The sequence below is a fragment of the Gorilla gorilla genome, chromosome 1, assembly GCF_029281585.2.
Source record: "Gorilla gorilla gorilla isolate KB3781 chromosome 1, NHGRI_mGorGor1-v2.1_pri, whole genome shotgun sequence".
Classification (NCBI taxonomy): Eukaryota; Metazoa; Chordata; class Mammalia; order Primates; family Hominidae; genus Gorilla; species Gorilla gorilla.
The window spans coordinates 169,625,838-169,648,181 of NC_073224.2; the positions used below are offsets into that span (position 1 = coordinate 169,625,838).

General features: G+C 41.2%; 2 protein-coding genes across 5 annotated transcripts in view; one reads left to right on the forward strand and one right to left on the reverse strand.

Moving 5' to 3' along the window:
- The window catches only part of LOC109028477 (putative uncharacterized protein ANKRD13C-DT), a 30,995-nt gene extending 27,713 nt beyond the window's left edge, over window positions 1-3,282 (reverse strand). Inside the window, exon 1 of one of the 3 annotated variants that reach the window (XM_063697687.1) lies at window positions 2,982-3,141. In XM_063697687.1, the coding sequence (XP_063553757.1) occupies window positions 2,982-3,141 (160 nt within the window). Of the gene's footprint in view, window positions 1-2,884 lie in introns of all 3 variants that reach the window. The other 2 variants (XM_055350761.2, XM_055350766.2) reach the window with 2 other exon arrangements.
- Window positions 3,076-22,344, forward strand: part of ANKRD13C (ankyrin repeat domain 13C) — a 94,541-nt gene continuing 75,272 nt past the window's right edge. Inside the window, exon 1 of one of the 2 annotated variants that reach the window (XM_019019725.3) lies at window positions 3,076-4,116. In XM_019019725.3, the coding sequence (XP_018875270.1) occupies window positions 3,687-4,116 (430 nt within the window). In that variant the 5' untranslated portion in view covers window positions 3,076-3,686. The remainder of the gene's footprint in view (window positions 4,117-22,344) is intronic. The other variant, XM_019019732.3, reaches the window with a different exon arrangement.

The window sequence follows — 22,344 nt, forward strand, 5'->3', positions numbered from 1 at the left end:
ATTCCAGCATGGGCAACAGGAGCAAAACTCTGTCTCAAAAATAAAATAAAATAAAAAATAAAAAAGCATGATATTTATTTATTTATTTATTTATTTATTTTTAAAGACAGGATACCTGTCACTTAGGCTGGTGTGCAGTAGTGCAATCCTAGTTCACTGCAGCCTTGGACTCCCAGGCTCAAGTGGATCTCCCACCCCAGCCTCTTGAGTAGCTGGGACTGCAGGTATTTAGCACCACAGGTGGCTAATATTTTATATTTTTTGATAGAGATGGGGTTTCACTATGTTGCCCAGGCTGGTTTCAAATCCCTGACCTCAAGTGATCCTCCTGCTTTGGCCTTTCAATGTGTTGGGATTACAGGTATGAGCTACCACACCTGGCCTGAATATTATTTTTGATATGTATGGTGTTTGATTTTACTGGAGGGATACTTATGAGTTTCCACATTCCATGGGTGACATCCATGGGTGACAGCCACTAATAACGAAATTTCAAATTCAGACTCTAGTGATAGAATACTTCACAAGTATAATGGGATATTATTTGGTGTAGGTTTTTAGTAATAGGATGCTGGCCACTTTCCCTATACACACGCTTTGAATATTGGTGTTTTCAAGATTTTGTTCTATATGGACCTTCTTAATTTCTCATTCTATAAACTTTTCTTTGGGGAACTCACCCACTTCTGGAGCATTAATTACTGTGTAATGATAACTTCTGAATCCAGCGCATACCTAGTTCTCTGTCACCTAAGGATCACTTGCAAATATCTAAAATGTAGACCATCTAACTCCCTACAGATAAGCAACTTTCAACTCAATATGCTAAGATTGAACTCATTTTTAAAAAACTCTTAAACCTTTTTCTGCCTCACTCTTACTAACTTGGTTCATGCTCTCATCATCTGATTTACTGCATACTTCTTTGAAGTTCTGTCTTGATGCATACTTCTCTGAAGTATGAGTGACTGAATTTTCTTTTTTTAAATTTTTTTTTTTTTTGAGACCGAGTTTTGCTCTTGTCACCCAGGCTGGAGTGCAATTACACAATCTTGGCTCACTGCAACCTCCACCTCCCAGGTTCAACCGATTCTCCTGCCTCAGCCTCCCGAGTATTTGGGACTACAGGCACCCACCATAACGCCCGGCTAATTTTTGTATTTTTAGTAGAGACAGGGTTTCACCATTTTGCCCAGGCTGGTTTTGAACTCCTGACCTCAAGTGATCCACCCGCCTCGGCCTTCCAAAGTGCTGAGATTACAGGCATGAGCCACTGCGTTCGGCCTGAGTGACTGAATTTTCTATAAAGGTGATTGCATTATGCTATTCCCTGTTTAAAGATCTCTAAAAATACTATTCCTTTTTTTTTTTTTGGACAGAGTCTCACTCTGTCCCCAGGCTGGAGTGCAGGGGCACGATCTCAGCTCACTGCAGCCCCGCCTCCTGGGTTCAAGCGATTCTTCTGCCTCAGCCTCTCGAGTAGCTGCGAGTACAGGCACAAGCCACCACGCCCAGCTAATTTTTGTATTTTTAGTAAAGACAGGGTTTCACCATATTGGCCAGGCTGGTCTCGAACTCCTGACCTTGTGATCTGCCCGCCTCGGCCTCCCAAAGTGCTGGAATTACAGGCATAAGCCACCGCGCCCGGCCAAGTGTAAACTTTTAAGATGACATACAAAGCCCTGCATGACCTGGCCCTTCCTCTCTCTCTAGCCTTACTGTCAGATTTGACTGTACCACATTCTAGCATTGAAGTATTGGGCAAGTTTTTTTTAACTGTCAAGTGAGGATATTAATGCTAATCAGGGGGAGATAACAGCATATAAAGTGCCAAGCCTACTGCCTGGCTTAGCGTTAACAATAAATATTGGCAATTGTGGAAGAAGCAAATATTATTGCATGTATTTTTTCAGTCTCTACTGCTGTCTCAAGAGGATGCTTTGAACTGTTGATTGGGTAATGTTTTAACATAAACAGAACTCTCCACTCCACCGAAAAAGAAAGAAGAGGAAGAAACAGATTTATCTGAACAGACTGGGAAGAAAATTGGAGGTGAAAAGTTGAGTGACTGGGGAGGATTAAGAGAGGCCCATCGAGTTGTTTGTTTGCGGAGATGAGTTAGCGGTAGTATAAACTTTAAGAAAGAAGAGATCTGGCCGGGTGCAGTGGCTCATGCCTGTAATCCCAGCACTTTGGGAGGCTGAGGCTGGCGGATCACTGAGGTCAGGGGTTCAAGACCAGCCTGGCCAACATGGTGAAACCCTGTCTCTACTAAAAATACAAAAATTAGCTTGGTGTGGTGGCGCGGGCCTATAATCCCAGCTACTCTGGAGGCTGAGGCAGGAGAATCGCTTGGACCTGGGAGGTGGAGGTCGCAGTGAGCCGAGATTGCACCACTGCACTCTAGCCTGGACTACAGAGACTCTGTCAAAAAAAAAAAAAAAGAAAAAAGAGAGATCTGAAGTATTTGCTCTCAGAACATAGAGGGACTTTGGAGAGTTAAATGGGTGAAGATCTTTAGGATGTTTTGCTAAGCCCCCTCCTTACGTCCTCAGTGGCCAGCTTTAGTTACTTTGTTAAAGTTTTATGGTTGGCAGATTTACGTTTCTTCAGAGTTTGGCACTAGGTAGAGGTTGGCCATGAACTAATACAACTGTATTTCAGTTACAGGATTCTTTGCCCTCCTTGAGTGTCCCCACCCTCATATATGTTAACTCTGACATCTGCCCGAAATTCATTCATCTAATAAATATTTGAGTGGCCTCCCCTCTTTCCGTTTGCTGGACAGCCCATCATTTTCCAAAGTCAGCACCTAAACTCTTCTATGACTTTCCTAACAACTCAACGCTAAAATTCGTCCCTCCCTTTTTTGTGTGCAACCCACCTCCCCGCCTCCGCTTTTAATTGTTTGGCTGTCATTCCTCTTCTACAGTACTCCTTGCAATCAGTACTGGTGCTGTACATATTTGCTAGCTTCGTACATACGGCACGAAGTAGATGCTCAGTAAATGTTGATTGACTGAGTGTCCTGTGCATCTCGGTGACATCACATCCTGCGTGCCGTGGCGTCATTCTGCATTCCTCTGCGGGAGGCTCAGATCCGGAGGGTTTAAGTGGTTGTTTATAACATGCACCGAACATATCCAACGCAGGCTGTGGTTTCCGACCGCCCACAAAAAGCGCGGTTGGCGGGAGTGCGGGTTCGGGGTCGGCTGGCAGCTGGGAGACTCCAGCTCTGGGAGGAAACACGCTGCCTCGGAGGCGCCGGCGCCTAGTGATTCTGGGAATAGAAGGTGCGAGGGAGGGAGCGGGTGGCTCACTTATCGCGGTGTTTTCTCTCTCTCTTCACTCCCGGGGGAGCTCTCGCGAGAGGAGCAAGAGGAAGATGGCCGTGCCCTGTTTTTCGGTGTGAGGCAGCGACGGCGGCTGCGACGGCGAGACTGAGATCCTGGTGTCGTGGGCACCTGAGTTCTAGCTCCCCCCAGCGAGCACGCGTCCCTTCGTGCCTAGGCGAGAGCCGGCTCTTCCCTGGGAGATGCGTTTGTCCCAAGCTCGGGGGCTCAGTGGGAGTTCATGCTGCGCTGGAGGCTCTTGGCCACCGCTCTAATCGCCTTGTGCCGCCGCAGCGCCAGCTCCGTCGCCAGCGGTGAGCCTCCCGATTCCCCCCCTTGCCCCTGGCGGCGGCGATGACCGGGGAGAAGATCCGCTCACTGCGGAGGGACCACAAGCCCAGCAAAGAAGAAGGGGACCTGCTGGAGCCCGGGGATGAGGAAGCGGCGGCTGCCCTCGGCGGCACCTTTACCAGAAGCAGGATTGGCAAGGGCGGCAAAGCTTGTCATAAGATCTTCAGTAACCATCACCACCGGCTACAGCTGAAGGCAGCTCCGGCCTCCTCCAATCCCCCCGGCGCCCCGGCTCTGCCGCTGCACAATTCCTCCGTGACTGCCACCTCTCAGTCCCCGGCCCTTCTGGCCGGCACCAACCCCGTTGCTGTCGTCGCGGATGGAGGCAGTTGCCCCGCACACTACCCGGTGCACGAGTGCGTCTTCAAGGGGGATGTGAGGAGACTCTCCTCTCTCATCCGCACGCACAATATCGGGCAGAAAGATAATCACGGTGAGGAGTGCTAGCCCCTCTCCACCTCTCTCCTTCCCCGAGCCTAGGGTGTGCCTCCCCAGGCTTCTGGAATCCTAGGCCCCCTCCAGCAGACTCTTCTTTTTGCCCATCATCCGGGCCGTTCGGTAAATCATGATCGACTCAGTAATAGCGTGCCAGTGGTCAGGGGGTTGGTTCTTGTGGGTGCAAAGGAATGTATCCTCCTTGCCCACTTCAAAGTTTGTCGTGAGAAGCTGTTTTGTTTGAGACAGGCCTTCGATTTGCTGATTCTGGACTGTCAGAAATTTTAGGTTGCCTCTCACCCAACCTGGTTTTCTCCCTTTGTTTATGGAGCTATATATGTTTATTTCTCTCCCTTCCCCCCACCTTGGCATTTTAAATTTTGAACGCATAAATTGCCCTCCTCCCTTCATTGCTGACATACAGATCCCATCTTGACTGCAACTGGTTGTGATTTTGCCTGCCACCAGGTTGTTTCTTTTTTGTCTGCTTTCAGTAAACTTAGAATGTTAGATTTCTGAAAGCCACACAGTAGAAATTTGTTGGTATTTGATACGTAGAACAGTTAAAGTGACTTCCCAACAGCCGATTTTTGTTTAAGTAGAGATTTGATTTTTTGCTTGTTTTAAGTAGATAATTGCTAATAGTAATGTCTCATCTTGATGACTGTGACTAAAAATAGTATTATGATTTTTATGGTAATTTTATCTTAGTCTATATTGACCATTTCTTTTTGCCTTGTCAGCTGAATTTTTTGTTTAATTCTAAAAAATAATGTGACTGAGTTGACTTTTAAGCAACAGTAAATTTATTATTGAAGACTAATGTGAACACTGATATTTTAACATTTAATAGGCCGTTTTAAACTGGGTAGTTGGCAAATATTGTTGATCGCTCTGCTATTAATATGAAAATTGTATACATTCAGTTAGAACACACTCAACCAACTTTGTGCTCAAAATGATATACGTATCAATGAAATATTTGCCTGTAAAATAAGCTCACTTAATTCCATTGGATCGTAGGCTTTTTAGGACAAAAATTCAGATTAAAAAAACGAGTAAGATTTCTCTTGGCTGTATAATTCTCTAACAACTGCATTTGTTTTCAGAATTTACAATGTTGTAATAAAATCACCACCTATCATTTATCATAAATCCCCAAAAAAGTATGTTAAAGTTGCAGCCAGTTTTTCTTTCCTACATTTAAATTACTTAATCATTTTACTATTATAGTACAAGGATAATGTTGTTTGTTGATGATGGTAATTCTATGCTAGCCCTTTGGAAAACAGTTGTTAGTGGGAGATGGGTTGTAGCTTCAGTTTATTAGTCTATTATGAGGAAGTTTTTCAAATTTGGTCTACATAGTAGCCATAGTTACATTACCTTGAAATATCCCTGAAACAGATAAAAGGTTTGAGAGTTAACTCCCTTTGAAAGAAGAGATGGATGAATATCACCGAAGCTATTGAATTACAGGATTGTTGGGCTTCCATGTCTTCTTCAACCCAACATTTAGGAGTACATTTGTTTAAGTTCAAATTCTGTTCAAAGTAATTAGAATCCTGTATACTCTTAAACTCTTGTCCTTAGCCCACTGAAATTCACTTTTTTTTTTTTTTTTTTTTTTTTTGAGACGGAGTCTTGCTCTGTCGCCCAGGCTGGAGTGCAGTGGTGCAATCTCCGCTCACTGCAAGCTCCGCCTCCCGGGTTCACGCCATTCTCCTGCCTCAGCCTCCTGAGTAGCTGGTAGTACAGGCGCCCACCACCGCGCCTGGCTAAATTTTTTGTAATTTTAGTAGAGATGGGGTTTCACTGTGTGAGCCGGGATGATCTCCATCTCCTGACCTCGTGATCTGCCCGCCTCGGCCTCCCAGAGTGCTGGGATTACAGGCCTGAGCCACCGCGCCGGGCCTTGAAATTCACTTTTTTAAAGGAAGGTTTTCATTGTGTTTAGCTGACCTTATATCGTTGATGTTTCTGGTTAATGTAACCAGTGGTTCACATACCTGGGGTAAATATAATTGCTTTCCCCCCTGCAATGTGTACATACTCATCTCCTACAGTGAGGTGTCCTAGGAACTGTGGCTTCAATTTAATGTGCTTCTTATTTAGTCATTTTTTCTCCCATAGCCTCATAGATTTTTCTGATACATTATTACTTTTAGTCTTGACATTTTACTAACCTGGATGCTTTTAGATTTTTAGGATATTTTTCCTTTAAAATTATAGAAGATAAATACTTATAAAATCACTTAAACAAAAGCAAGCTTGGCCAGGTGCGGTGGCTCACACCTGTAATCCCAGCAGTTTGAGAGGCCGAGGTGGGTGGATTACCTGAGGTCAGGAGTTCAAGACCAGCCTGACCAACATAGTGAAACCCTGTCTCTACTGAAAATACGAAAATTAGCCTGGCATGGTGGTGCATGCCTGTAATCCCAGCTATTTGGGAAGCTGAGGCAGGAGGATCGCTTGAACCTGGGAGGCTGAGGTTGCAGTGAGCCAAGATCGCACCGTTGCACTCCAGCCTGGGTAACAGAGTGAGACTCCGTCTCGATAAATAAATAAAATAAAATAAATAAATAAGTGATGTATATTCTCTTTGGATTGCTTTAACATAAGTGCATAGCAGAATAAGACACTCATACAGGTACACAGCAGAGCCAGACAATTATACCATGTATTACATAGTATACATACATTACATAGTTAATATATAATGTATAGTATACTATACATTACATAGTTTTATGTTCACCATAGGGATTCCTTTCACAACATGATGATGATGACAGTGATGATTATTGTCCTTATTATAGATACAATTTATCCAGTGGGTCAGCAGGGTGCTAAGTGTTTACATACATTGTAACATTTAATCCTCACAGCAGCCCTGCAAAGGAGTGCGGTGGAATGGTCTGCTCTTGCTGTAGTCTCTGCCTCCCGGGTTCAAGCGATGCTTCTGCCTCAGCCTCCTGAGTAGCTGGGACCACAGGCGTGTGCCACCATGCCTGGCTAATTTTTGTATTTTAAGTAGAGACTGGGTTTCACCGTGTTGTCCAGGCCTATCTCAAACTCTTGGCCTCAGGTAATCCACTCACCTCAACCTTCCAAAGTGCTGGGATTACAGGCATGAGCCACTGTGCCAAGCCCAAAGCAGATAGTTATACACTCATTTTAAAAATAAGAAAAGTAAAGCCTAGAGAGGCAAGGAAACGTCACTAAAGTTATGTAGTATAAATCTCAAAGCTATGAATCATAGCAAGGACTCCAAAGCATATCATGAACCTCTTTGTAAGTATTTCTATTGATTAGGACCCTCTATATTGCAAGGAAGTCAATTCTCATAATGTGCGTTTGGTGTTTTATAGCGAAGTTCTTTAATGTATTTTTAAAATATATTTGTTTCTCATTTGTTCCTTACAAGAGTCTTGTAAAGAGATTCTACCATTGGACAGCTCAGGTTTTTCTGTGGAGCCCAGATCTCTTAGCCCTGTTTGTTATTTCTTTTTTATATAACGGCCCAAATAAATGGGCTGCTTTGTCCACATGATAGCCCTGTAGATATTTGGCAAGATTACCTTCAGGTTAAATATTCCTAACTTTTGTATCCATTCCTCATCACATTGTTTGTGAAGTACTTAGAATAGTCCCTGAAACATAGCGAATACTATATGTGTTAAATAAGTAAATGAAAATCTTCATCATCATTGTTTAGTAGAACTTGTTTGTTAATTCTTCCCTTAGAAGATGGTGCCCAGAACTAACCTTATTGCTGGAGATACATTAGCCTTGTGAGCAAAGACAACAGGGAGACTATATTGCTGTAAAGCAGCATATACTTAGTTATGCAGTGCAAGAGTATGTTAATTAATTTATTATTTTTTGTGATGGAATCTCACTCTGTCACCCAGGTTGGAGTGCAGTGGTGCAATCTTGGCTCACTGCAACCTCCATCTCCTGGGTTCAAGCAATTCTCCTGTCTCAGCCTCCTGAGAAGCTAGGACTGCAGGCATGCACCACCACACTGGCTAATTTTTGTATTTTTGTATTTTTAGTAGAGACAGGGTTTCACCATGTTGGCCAGGCTGGTCTGGAACGCCTGACCTCAAGTGATCTGCCCACCTCAGCCTACAAAAGTGCTGGGATTACAGACATGAGCCACCATGCCCGGCCAAGAGTATGTTAATTTTTTAATTATGTTTTTTTCTCAAGTGATCTGCTGTCTTTCCATTCTATCCCTTCTTGTATTTATTTATTTTTTTAACCTCAACGCAGGACTTTAGAGCTATTACATTTTATTTTGTTAGTTTTGGTCCTTTATTGTACCTGGAGAACTTGTTGAATCCTGATTTGGTCACTATTTAGTTCAGTTCATAAGCTATTTCAGTTTAAACTATCACTGATTTGGTAAAATTTTTGGTGTGTGTGTGCATTTGCAAGTTACTGACTTAAGTTGAATAGAAGAAAGGATAGAGCTTTTACTTTTGTGGTAAAACATTGGTTGAGTAGGAATTTTTTTTTTGAGTCATCAATTATTTTGTGAAGTATTGTATTCTGGGTCCAAACATATTTCTTGAGGTACGTTTAAGTACAGTAACAGCTATAAAATCATGTATACGTTGTATTCAAATATGCCAAATGATTGTGACTCATCACTTAATAACAGCTGTTTTTTGGGTGGGGAAGAAATATTAAAAGTACACAAAATTATGGAACTCTATGTCTTTGGTTATATACCACTTTTTTCTTTAGTGTAAAATTAAAAGATTGAATCTAAGCCTTTTTCCACAGTCAGAGTGTAAGGATTTTTCTGAATCAATTTTTGCCATTGATAGTTTGGCAAAGGATCATGATGACAAGACATTTTTTGTAATTGATAATAATTTTACTTATTGAGAATTGAGAATTGAGAATATGAAACGTATAGAAGATTTTCTTGGTTTGACTGTACTTCTGATTGGTTAGACTTGTAATTTTGTTTTTTCCCTTGAGTTAAATGTCTTTAAGAAGCTAAGCAGCTTCTCTTGGATGCTAGTCAGAAGCTTTTAGGTGCCAAAGTGATGAAAGTCCTGAACATATGAATTGCTCAAGCCAGCCTTTCCTAGATGTGAAAAATTTCTGATTTATTCTGAGAAATTTGGCAGTTTCTCCTGCCTTTAATTACATTGCCTGGCAGGTGACAAGCCATCTTCTCTATATATGGTTAATTTTCATTTTTCCTTGTTAATTTTCATATTTACTTGTAATATTTTCATTGTAATATGTTCTTGAAGTTATTTCACACAATGTTAGAGATTTCGAATTTAAGTTAAAATTCAGTTGAGAATATTCCTGCTGATGCAGGTACCTCAGGGAAGTGACAGTGAAATGATTAATGTGTAAAATCTCTGCCTCATGGCTGGCAGATTTCTTTAGCCAGCGACTGGAAAAAATCTCAATTTCAGAAAGATTAAAAAGGTGCAGGCTGGGCATGGTGGCTCACCACGCCTGTAATCTCAGCACTTTGGGAGGCCAAGGCGGGGGGATCACCTGAGGTCGGGAGTTCAAGACCAGCCTAGCTAACATGGTGAAACCCCGTTTCTACTAAAAATACAAAACATTAGCCGGGCATGGTGGCGTGCACCTGTAATCCTAGCTACTCGGGAGGCTGAGGCAGGACTGGGAGGTGGAGGTTGGGGTGAGCTGAGATTGCACTATTGCACTCCAGCTTGGGCAACAAGAGCTAAATTCCATCTCAGAAAAAAAAATGTGCATTTGAGGATTGAGAAGATAGGATAATCTATTTGACGGCCATACGGTATGTTTATTTTGGTTTATTCTGTATAAATCTCGTATCTTCCTTTTGGTATTTTTTTCTCTACTTTTAGTCACTAAAACCTTCATGATGGGTGATGCAAAAGAATAATATGTAATCTCTTTTAGAAGAGGTGACTATAAAGCTAATCTCTGCATGGAAAAGAAAAATTTAGCTACTGGTGAACAATTTTAACCAGGAGAGGGTTAAAATGATGGCTTATGTTTAAAAGAACATTAGTAGTTTTATGTTTGTTTGTTTGCTTTATGTTTTGTAGGTTTTTTTTTAAACTTTGTTTTTGTAGGATAGACCTCAGTTTCCCTTAGGAAGAAAGTGGTGTCTAGAGGCTCAAGTTTATAACACATTAAAGTGTGTTATACCCCTTACCTGGGTGTGGGGGTGATTTGGTGGTGAAATGTTATTCCATTGATCAGGGTTGATTTAGTTGATCTTCATTATTAGATGAATGTCATCTTCCTTCTTTCTTGTCTTTCTTCCCCATGTGCATCTCCAACAGAGTAGAACTGTCCTTGGGTTAAGTGGCTGTGTTTCCTGATGGTGGCACCATTAGTGCTATAGAACTTCACCCACTGCTTACAAATGTTGTGATAAGAACACATCTGCAGAGCTATGTCTTATAAGGGAGGGAGGATCCTCTTCTCCCCTTTTCTGCACTGGGCTGCAATGGGAATAGAAATTCTTAGCTTTGGCAAAAAAGGTAGCAGAAATGGGTGATTATTGGTGATGTTGGGTCCTGGGCATCCTGAATTCTAGAGGACTCATTGGAGAATTGAGTTTTCGGTAGGATAGCTGCCCCAAGTTAATGCCATTCTTAAGTCATAGAAATCTACTTTAATTCAGAGTACAGTGTAATTATCAGAATGCTTGGGTTCCAGAAAATGAGTGCAGTTCCTAGAGAATTGGATGGGGGCCAGGCAGACAAACAATATGGTTCTGTTCCTACACCATTTATTTTCTTGAGGGAGAGCTGGGTGATCAGTTTTAGAGCAACACTGAAGTATGTAAAATAGGGATAAAAAAGTATGTAAAAAAGGTCTTTTGCCTTTTCTGTATTGATCAGATCTGAGTTTGAGACCATGCTTCTCTATGAACTGCCTTTTTTTTTTTTTTTTGAGACGGAGCCTCGCTCTGTCACCAAGACTGGAGTGCAGTGGCGCGATCTTGGCTCACTGCAAGCTCCGCCTCCCGGGTTCACACCATTCTCCTGCCTCAGCCTCCTGAGTAGCTGGGACTACAGGTGCCCGCCACCACGCCCAGCTAATTTTTTGTATTTTTTAATAGAGACGGGGTTTCACCATGTTAGCCAGGAAGGTCTCGATCTCCTGACCTCGTGATCCATCCGCCTGGGCCTCCCAAAGTGCTGGGATTACAGGCGTGAGCCACCGCGCCCGGCCGACACAATTTGATTTTAAAAGGCTCACTCGGGCTGTTGTGTGAGGCAAGGGTCAGTATAAAAAGCTACTATAGTTGGGGGAAACTGTGAGCGTGATAAGAAGATAGAGCTGGTAGAAGTTGATGCTGGATTTGATGTCAGATGATACGGTGTGTGTATTTTAGTAGTATATTAGCATTTTTGAGAGAAAATGCAGAAATTATCCCCTTTTACTGCTTGCTTGGATCAGACTTGAAGGAGTCTGTAGAACCTGGAGCTCTGTACTAGTACTTGTAATTTCCTGCTTTGTTCTATAGTTAGGGGGTGCACAAAGTCGAAACTATTTTTATGATATCTAGTCGTTGCTTGCCTTTTTCACTGCAGACATTTTGATTGGTGGTTCAAAAGCACTGGTGAGTAAAATTGTTGACATCTTAGTGCAAGTCAAAGTACCAAACTGGGCTGGTAGTCATTGTATTGTTCACTGCCGTGCAAATTAATTTTTAATTTTTAAAAATTAAAACAAGCCAATTTTACTTAATGTTTTTGATGAAACTGTAAAAATTATGAATTTTATTACATCCTAATCTTGAGTACATGCTTTTTTGGTATTTGTGACATAATTGGGATTGTGCCTTTTGCTCCTCTGCTGCATACTGACTGGGTAAATAAGGGAAAACATTGTTAAACTGAGTGGGGAAGCCAGGCACAGTGGCTCACACCTGTAATCCCAGCACTTTGGGAGGACGAGATGGGAGGATCACTTGAGGTCAGGAGTTCGAGACCAGCCTGGTCAACATAGTGAGACCCTGTCTCTATTAAAAAGAAAGAAAAGAAAAATAGAAAAAAAAAGTATTAGAAAAAAGTTTGAGGGGTATTTGAGTGTAAGCTGAGCTAGCCACCTTTTTCATGGAACACCATTTTAAAGAACAGTTTACAGACAAACTATAGTTAATCACAGTTTGAATATATGGCAAATATTTTTTGGAAAATAATGAAGTAAACCTATGACTTCAAGGAAAACAAGTGACAGTTATTTGTTGTGAATGAAAAAATTGAAGCTTTCAAATGAAAAGTAGAAATGTGAAGAACTTATCTCTATCATGGTAAGCTTGATAGGTTCCCAGTACATAAAAGACTGTTCTAGTCAGATTGGAGGTGATATTGCCAAATATGGTTTTTTTGCTGTTGTACAGTGAAATATGTCAACATTTGAAGATTTCCATAACCTGGTCAACCGGTGTTTTTCAAATGATCAATGCATGGTGTTACAGAACCATGCATCAGTACAAGATCCATTCAAAGCACAAGACAGACCAATATATTTCAGTGTAACACAGTACAAAAAACTTATTTATATGATTTTAGATTTCACATTGCAATCTTTTTTTTTTTTGAGACAGAATATTGCTCTTCTTGCTCAGGCTGGAGTGCAATGGTGCGATTTCGGCTCACCGCAACCTCTACCTCCTGGGTTCAAGCGATTCTTCTGCTTCAGCCTCCCGAGTAGCTGGGATTTCAGGCATGCACCACCACGCCTGGCTAATTTTGTATTTTTAGTAGAGACGGGGTTTCTCCATATTGGTCAGGCTGGTCTCAAACTCCCTACCTCAGGTGATCCGCTTTCCTCGTCCTCCCAAAGTATTGGGATTACAGGAGTGAGCCACCACACCCAGCTGTGCAACCAACTTTTAAGAAGTGAATTTTGGTGTAGTAGCAAAGAAAAATATCAGAAAAGGGTATTAAAATACTCCTACTCTTATCAACTGTGAGTTTGTGTGAAGCATATATAAAAACCTAGCTGCTGTCTTCTGTTAAGCCAGACATTAAAGAAACATAATTTATTTTTATTTTTAATTAAATAATTTAAATAGACCGCTCATGTCACTTGTTTTGGAAAATGTAGTTAATTTTTTCATAAGAAATTTTATATTAACAGGTAATGAGTTCTAAAATTAATACATTTAAAATTTTAAAAATCTTAATTTCTAATATGGTAAATATCAATAGATATATCTATACAAAAGGTTTCGTGATCCTTAATAATTTTTAGAAGTATAAAGGAGTCCTGAGATTCAAAAGCTTGAAAACTGTTAATACAGTAAAAAGAATATAAATTTTTGTGTCATGAACTGTCCCAGTTTCTAGGTATGTAATTTTGGAAAATAACTATTATTAGGTCTGTTTTTCTTCTTGAGAAATAGGAATAATATTTGTTTCATAGGATTATTGAGCAAATTAAATGAATAAGGTATCAGAAGTATATAGCATAGTGCCCAACACATTTAATAGATACCCATTAAATGCCAGCCATTCTATTGATTATTTGCATTTATTCATTTTTTTTTTTTTGAGATAGGGTCTCGCTTTGTCATCCTGGCTGGAGTGCAATAGTGTGACCACGACTCTGCAGCCTTGACCTCCGACACGCAGGCAATCCTCCCACCTCACCCTCCTGAGTAGATGGGACCACAGGCATACCACACTACCATGCCCAGCTAATTTTTTTTTTTTTTTTTTTTGAGATGGAATCTTGCTCTGTTGCCCAGGCTGAGTGCAGTGGCGCTATCTCGGCTCACTGCAACCTCCGCCTCCCGGTTTAAGCAATTCTCGTGTCTCAGCCTCCCGAATAGCTGGGACTACAGGCGCCTGCCACCACACCTGGCTGATTTTTGTATTTTTAGTAGAGACGGGGTTTCACCTTGTTTGTCAGGCTGGTCTTGAACTCCTGACCTCAGGTGATCTATCGGCCTCGGCCTCTGAAAGTGCTGGAATTACAGGCGTGAGCCACCATGCCCAGCCCCCAGCTAATTTTTAAAAATTATTGTTTGTAGAGACAAGATCTCCCCATGTTGCATGGACTGGTGTTGAATTCCTTGGGCTCAAGCAATCTTCCCGCCTCAGTGTTCCAAACTGTTGGGAATACAGGCTGCAGCCACTGTACCGGCCAGTGTTTTTTGCATATTTTAAAACTAAAGTTAGCCTGGTGCGGTGGCTCATGCCTGTAATCCCAGCACTTTGGGAGGCTGAGGTGGGCGGATCACTTGAGGCTAGGAATTTGAGACCTACCTGGCCAACATAGTTTTGCTAAACTCCATCCCTACTAAAAATACAAAAATTAGTCGGGCATGGTGGTGCACGCCTATAATCCCAGCTAGTCAGGAGGCTGAGGCACAGGAGGCTGAGGCACAGGAGGTGGAGGCTGCAGTGAGCCGAGATGGCATCACTGCACTCCACCCTGGGCAATAGAGAGACTTTGTCACAAACAAACAAACCTACCTAAAAGCTAAAGTGGTCTTAATATCACTGGATGTTTTTCACTTGTTCGACAAAACAATTCGATTTAGTTTACCAAGTTAGAATGAAGGTGTTCAATTTCAGATTTAAAAAGTACATAATAAAAAGTTGATAGCAAAGTTTATGTTTTTATTATCCTTTGTGTAATAAATTAGCTTAAGCAGCAGGTTGAGGACATAGAAAACTGAGGAGATAGTAGATGGAAGTAACTAGGATGTTGGAGCACTTAGTTTTATGATATACTTGGTGAATACAGTAAATTCACTGTTAGCCAGGTGATCATGATGATGATTTTGCCATTTAAAATATTGAATTAGCAGAGCATAATTGGCATAATAGTAGAAGGTATTTCTGTTTATATTCTTATCTGTAAAAAGAGGGATTGAATTGCTGAACTGACTTCTAGTTCATAAATCTTGTGATAATATGATTAAAATTTGGACTTGTAATGGAAGGTTTCATTTGTAACTTCAGTAGGTACTGATGCTTTTACCCCCCCTTTTCTCTATGTTCTCGAGGGGTTAAGAAAACAAAGGATAATTATCCAGGAGCATGGCCACCTTGACTTCTTCACCTAGGTTATCTGTCTAGACTCTGGTGGACTCTCCTTAACTTAAGTTTAAAAATTTGTTGAATAGATATAACATTCACATGCTTTAGAATTCTTAAAAATAAAAGGATACATTGTTAAAAGTTTCCCTTTCACCCATCTCTACCTATCTAGTTCCCCTCCTGGGCAGCAGCAAGTGTTATCGTGTGTGTGTGTGTGTGTGTGTGTGTGTGTGTGTTTCTTTCTTTACCATTTGGAGCATGGTACTTAATTATCCAGGAGCATGGCCACCTTGACTTCTTCACCTAGGTTATCTGTCTAGACTCTGGTGGACTCTCCTTAACTTAAATTTAAAAATTTGTTGAATAGATATAACATTCACATGCTTTAGAATTCTTAAAAATAAAAGGATACATTGTTAAAAGTTTCCCTTTCACCCATCTCTACCTATCTAGTTCCCCTCCTGGGCAGCAGCAAGTGTTGTGTGTGTGTGTGTGTGTGTGTGTGTGTGTGTGTGTGTGTGTGTGTGTGTGTGTGTGTGTGTGTGTGTGTGTGTGTGTGTGTGTGTGTGTGTGTGTGTGTGTGTGTGTGTGTGTGTGTGTGTGTGTGTGTGTGTGTGTGTGTGTGTGTGTGTGTGTGTGTGTGTGTGTGTGTGTGTGTGTGTTTCTTTCTTTACCATTTGGAGCATGGTACTTCTTTTTCTGCCTGAAAGATAGAGAAGTGAAGAAAGGGAACTATTGCTACCTCTTCCACTATTGAGACAAAAAGGGATATTCAGGAGTTTATACATTTGATTGTAAACGTCTCCTCTTTTTTTTATTCCCCCCTCCACCGAGTTGGAGTCTCGCTCTGTCACCGAGGCTGGAGTGCAATGGGCGATCTCGGCTCACTGCAACCTCTGCCTCCCGGGTTCAAGTGATTCTCCTGCCTCAGCCTCCTGAGTAGCTGGGATTATAGGCACGCGCCACCGTGCCTGGCTAATTTTTGTATTTTTAGTAGAGATGGGGTTTCAACATGTTGGTCAGGCTGATCTCGAACTCCTGACCTCATGATCTGCCCACTTCTGCCTCCTAAAGTGCTGGGATTACATGCATGAGCCACTGCTCCAGGCCTGTCTCTTCTTTTTTACTGCCATATATATATCTCCAGCCTATACTTCTCCTTTGAGGTCTAGATTTTGTATTTGTCTTCACTTGGAATCTCAGAGTTATTTTAAAATTAACTTGTCCAAAATGGAGTTATCATTTTCTGCCTCCTCCCCTTTCACCTGGCCACCCATTCTTTTAAATTACATCCTTAACTATCTAGTTGCTCAAGCCAGTCACTGAGATCATTCTTTGTTTCACCACTTCTTACTCCCCATACACATGTAATTAGCAAGTTATTTTGAACCAGTCTACTTCTGTCTCTGCCACCACATTGAGACTGACCGATTTTAATTATATTTTTTTCCTGGGAATATTGCACCAGACTCATAACTGGTCTCCCTATGTCCCCCTCCAATCCATTCTCTATATGAGAACAAGAATGATTTTAAAATGTAATGTATCATGCCACTTTCCTGCTACAGTAAAATAAAATATGTATACCTTCCAGATAGATTAAAAAACAAAATGGAATAATAAAAATAGTCAATCTAGAAGAAGGTAAGAAAGACAAGCAAAAGGGATATAGAACAGGCAGAACAAATAGAAAACACAAAAAGGGGCTGGGCTGGCAGTGGCTCACGCCTGTAATCCCAGCACTTTGGGAGGCTGAGGCAGGCAGATCATTTGAGGTCAGGAGTTCAAGACCAGCCTGGCCAACATGGTGAAACCCTGTCTCTACTAAAATACAAAAATTAGCTGGTGTGGTGGCGCACGCCTGTAATCCCAGCTACTCGGGAGGCTGAGGTAGGAGAATCGCTTGAACCTGGGAGGCGGAGGGTGCAGTGAGCCGAGATTGTACTACTCCACTCCAGCCTGGGTGACAGAATGAAACTTCTCAAAAAAAAAAAAAAAAAAAAAACACAAAAAGATGGTAGATTTAGACCCTGATATATCAGTAAGTATATGTGAAACTGGATTAAATGCTTCAGTTAAAAAGACAAATATTGTCTTACTGTAGGATAAAAACACCCAACTGCATGCAGTTGGAGACATATCTAAAACATCAGGATGTTAAAAAGTTGAAAGTGAGAGGATTGAAAAATATATTCCATGCAAATACCAGTTCAAAAAAGTTGGTATAATGGTGTTAATATCCCAATAGTTGTTTTTTGAGATGGAGTCTCGCTCTGTCGCCCAGGCTGGAGTGAAGTGGCATGATCTTGGCTGACTGCAACCTCCGCCTCCTGGGTTCAAGTGATTCTCATGCCTCAGCCTCCTGACTAGCTGGGACTACAGGCGTGTGCCACCACACCTGGCTAATTTTTGTATTTTTAGTAGAGACGGGATTTCACCATATTGGCTAGGCTGGTCTCAAGCTCCTGAGCTCTTGATCCATCTGCCTCAGCCTCCAAAAGTGCTGGGATTACAGGCATGAGCCACCGTGGCCGCCCCTAATAGGTTTTAAAACAGAAAACATTATCTGAGAAAAAGGTGCATGTCTCACAATGAAAAGTGGTTCAATTAACCAAAAATCTATGAAAATTTTAAGTTTGATTGCACTTGATAACATGGCTTCAAAATATATCGAGCAAAACTTGCTAGAATTACAAGAAGACATAGAAACCCCCAATTATAGTGGGAGATTTTTAACATTCCTCTCTTTGTTACCAAACAAGCCAACAATAACAACAACAACAAATCAATAAGGATGTAAAAAATATGAACAACACCATTAAAATGGATCTTTATGAAATGCTGAACCCAACAACTGCAGAATAAAAAGGTTTTTTTTGCAAGGATATAGACAGCATTTACAAAAATTAGTCAGACTCAACCATAAAGCAAATCTCAACACATTTCAGACTTGAAGTTACACTGCCTGTTCTCTGATCGCAATGCAGATAAGCTAGACATTTTTAAAAAGGTAGATACATTAGGAAAAAGGCTAAAATATCAATCATCAAATCTGTTTTAAGAAATTAGAAGAACAATTTTAAGTTGCTTAGTTTCCCAATTTGAGTTTATTTTACCCAAATAAAATAGAAGTAATAAAAGAGCAGGAATGATTAAATTAGAAAAATAGAGCAACAAAGCCAACACTTTGTTCATTGAAAAGATGAATAAAATTAATAGGCCAGGCACAGTGACTCATGCCTGTAATCCCAATATTTTGGAAGGGCAAGGTGGGAGGATTGCTTGAGTCCAGGAGTTTGAGACCAGCTTGGGCAGCATAGTGAGACATCTCTACTGAAAATTTAAAAAAAATTAGTTGGGTGTGGTGGTGTGTGCCTGTAATCCCAGCTCCTTGGGAGGCTGAGGTGGGAGGATCACTTGAGCCTGGAAGATTGAGGCTGCAGTGAGCCATGATTTTGCCACTATACTCCAGCCTGGGTGACAGCAAGACCCTGTTTCAAAATAATAATAATAATAATATAATAATAAACATACTGATCAAGAGAAAAAGAAGGCACAAGTAACAGATATTAGGAATCAGAAGTGTTACATCAGTATAAATTCAAATGTCATCGTATATCATTAATGGATATTTTGAACAAATTTTATGCCAATAAATGAAAAGAGATAAACAATGCTAGAAAAATTTAGTTTGTCAAAATGCACATAAAAAAGAATTAGAAGGCCGAGCGCGGTGGCTCACTCATGTAATCCTAGCATTTTGGGAGGCCAAGGTGGGCGGATCACTTGAGGCCAGGAATTTGAGACCAGCCTGGGCAACATGGTGAAACCCCATCTCTACTAAAAATCAAAAAATTAGCCGGGTATGTTGGTGGGCACCTGTAATCCCAGCTACTTGGGAGGCTAAGGCAGGAGAATTGCTTGAAACCCGGGAGGCGGAGGTTCCAGTGAGCCGAGATCGTGCCACTGCACTCCAGCCTGGGTGACAAGAGGGAGACTCCGTCTCAAAAAAAAAAAAAAAAAAATGGAATGATAGCTCAAAGTAAAGCTTTGGTTTTGGCATAGTTGGTGTTGACCTTTTGTCTCTAGCACCAAATTGTCGACAAGTTTGTTTGCTTTTTTTTTTTTTTTTTTGAGATAGGGTCTCATTTTGTTTCCTAGGCTGGAGTGCAATGCCACCATCTCGGCTCACTGCAACCTCTGCCACCCGGACTCAAGCGATTCTTCTACTTCGGCTTCCCAAGCAGCTGGATTACAGGTGTGCGCTACCACACCCGGCTATTTTTAGTAGAGACGGGGTTTTGCCATGTTGGCCAGGCTTTTCTGAACTCCTGGCCTCAAGTGAGATGTTCACTTCAGCTTTCCAAAGTACGGTGACTGTAGGCGTGAGCCACCGCGCCCGGCCAAGTTTATTTGCTTTTTAGGACTACTTTTAGGTAAACTTAGGAAATTTAGTTCAATATTTTGAAAAGAAGGAAGAGGACCTTATAGACCAATCAAATTGAAAATTGTTACTTGCTCATGTTGATTTTTTTAACCTTGTATTACGCTGAAGACTGAAGGCACTGAATAGTTTATGAATCTGACCCACAGACGGCTCCTAATCTATCAGTGTATAACTGTGTTTAAAATTGTTCTTAAGGGCCGGGCGTGGTGGCTCATGCCTGTAATCCCAGCACTTTGGGAGGCCAAGGCGGGCGGATCACCTGAGGTCAGGAGTTTGAGATCTGACCGGCCAACATGATGAAACCCCATCTCTACTAAAAATATAAAAAGTAGCCGGGCGTAGTGGCACTCGCCTGTAATCCCAGCTACTCGGGAGGCTGAAGCAGGAGAACCACCTGAACCCGGGAGCGGAGGTTGCAGTGAGCCCAGATCGGCCTCTGCACTCCAGCCTGGACAACAGAAGGAGACTCTGTCTCACAAAAAAAAAAAAAAAAAAAAAAAAAAAAAAAAAAAAATTGTTCTTAAACATTTTCATTTTATTTGAACTGAACATATTAGTTAGTAGTAGGATGAAAACTGTGCTTTACTGAGAGTTCCTAATGCGGAAAATTCACTTGAGTGTCTCTAACTTTATTCGTCCTTTGGATAAAATTGAAAAATTGCCGACATACAGTTGTTTGTGAGGGGAGGGGTGGTTTCTTTAATGTCTTCATGAGATAGGTATGCAATTTCTACGTGGAAGGAGAGAGAAATCAATTTTACTAAATTCGTATATAAAACTGCCTATAATGAAAGATGCTTTTCTTTTTTTTTTGTGAGACGGAGTTTCGCTCTTCTTGCCCAGGCTGGAGTGCAATGCCGCCATCCTGGTTCACTGCAACCTTCGCCTCCCAGGTTCAAGCGATTCTCCTGCCTCAGCCTCCTCAGTAGCTGGGATTGCAGGCATACGCCACCACCCCTGGCTAATTTTGTATTTTTAGTAGAGATGGGGCTTCCCCATCTTGGTCAGGCTGGTCTTGAACTCCCGACCTCAGGTGATCCGCCCCCTTTGGCCTCCCAAAGTGTTGGGATTACAGGCGTGAGCCACCGCGCCCGGCTGAAAGATGCTTTCTTCATTGCATATTTTCATATTAAAGTACTAAGTACCAATGGAAATTTGTACCTCCAGTTCTTATTTGTGAAAAACATGTCACTTATATCTCCAAATCTGTCTTGTTTTTTTGTCCCTAGTTAAGATCAAGAGATTTTCTGTAATCCAGGGTTTTGTTTTGTTTTTGGTAAAATTAATTACAGAGATGACTTTATTTTATTTTATTTTATTTATTTATTTTGAGACAGAGTTTCACTCTTGTCGCCCAGGCTGCAGTGCAATGGAGTGACCTTGGCTCACTGCAACCTCTGTCTCCCATGGTTCAAGCAATTCTCTCTGTCTCCCATGGTTCAAGCAATTCTCCTGCCTCAGCCTCCCAAGTAGCTGGGATCACAGGCAGGTGCCACCACGCCTGGTTAATTTTTGTATTTTTAGTAGAGATGGGGTTTCACCATGTTGGCCAGGCTGGTCTTGAACTCCTGACCTCGGGTGATCTGCCTGCCGCTTTCCCAAAGTGCTGGGATTACAGGCGTGAGCCACCGTGCCCGGCCATGGAGATGACTTTAGTGTAGTGAATTTATTTGTGCTGTTTTCTAAATTTTGCTCAAAATAGTATTTTGCTGACTTTGCCAACAATTCCCATTCCATTCTGCCTTTATTGAGCAAAAGTGTGTGTGTGTGTGTATGTGTGTGTGTTTGAATCATGGCTGATCTCTTGTCAAGCTGAGACTGGAATTTATCACATGCACATCTCTTATGTCCTGCATGTGATCCCTTGATAATGTTTCGCTTATTATTTTGGTCGTAATTGTTAATGTGATGACTTTCGTAAAATTGCTAATATGTGAAATTTAGCAAATTTTACTTACTGACTTTTAAATTTCAAATATTACTGTTGGTTTAACATTTAGATCATAAGTATGGCTTAGGGTATCATTTTGAAATTAAATTCGTCATTCTATAACATCAACTATAGGATGTAGTCCAAACTTCATAGCACAGCTTTCAAGTCTTTGTCTTTTGCTCATCATTCCAATATCATTCTTTACTGTTTTCTATAACTTCTTCACCCCCACTAATAATAACTGTTTGTTTGTTTCCCAAATATAAATTGTTTCTGCACTTGAGTGGTGATTTGTATCACTTTAAAAAAAATCTGGAATGCTAGGCAGTGTTGCTTTTGTTCGCCTACAGATTTCTAACAAATTCTTTAAGGCTCATTTCAGTGTGGTCCATTCTTCAATATTTAACTCTGCAAAGTTACGAGCTCTGCCGTATGTTCCACGGTCAGGCTATACTCCCTTCTATTTAATAAATAATAATTATTATTTATTTTCATATTTGTCTCTAACAGCAGACTTTCCGAACAACTTGAAGACTGGGATTCAGTCTTACTGATTTTTGTCCCCAAGGATGACTAGATATTTAAATTGTTTGCTAAATGAACAAAGAATAATGTGAAAGAGAAATTAGCAGCAAAAGGAATCTGTGAAATCTGTTTGAAAAATAAATCTCAAAATGGATATCCTTTTTTTAGAGGGGTTGGAGAGTACATTGTATTCAGAAATCATGGTATCTTCTGACTTTAAATTTGCTATATAAGCAATATTATTTTGCAGTCACAGTATTTTTGCTTAAAATCTGCCAGTGA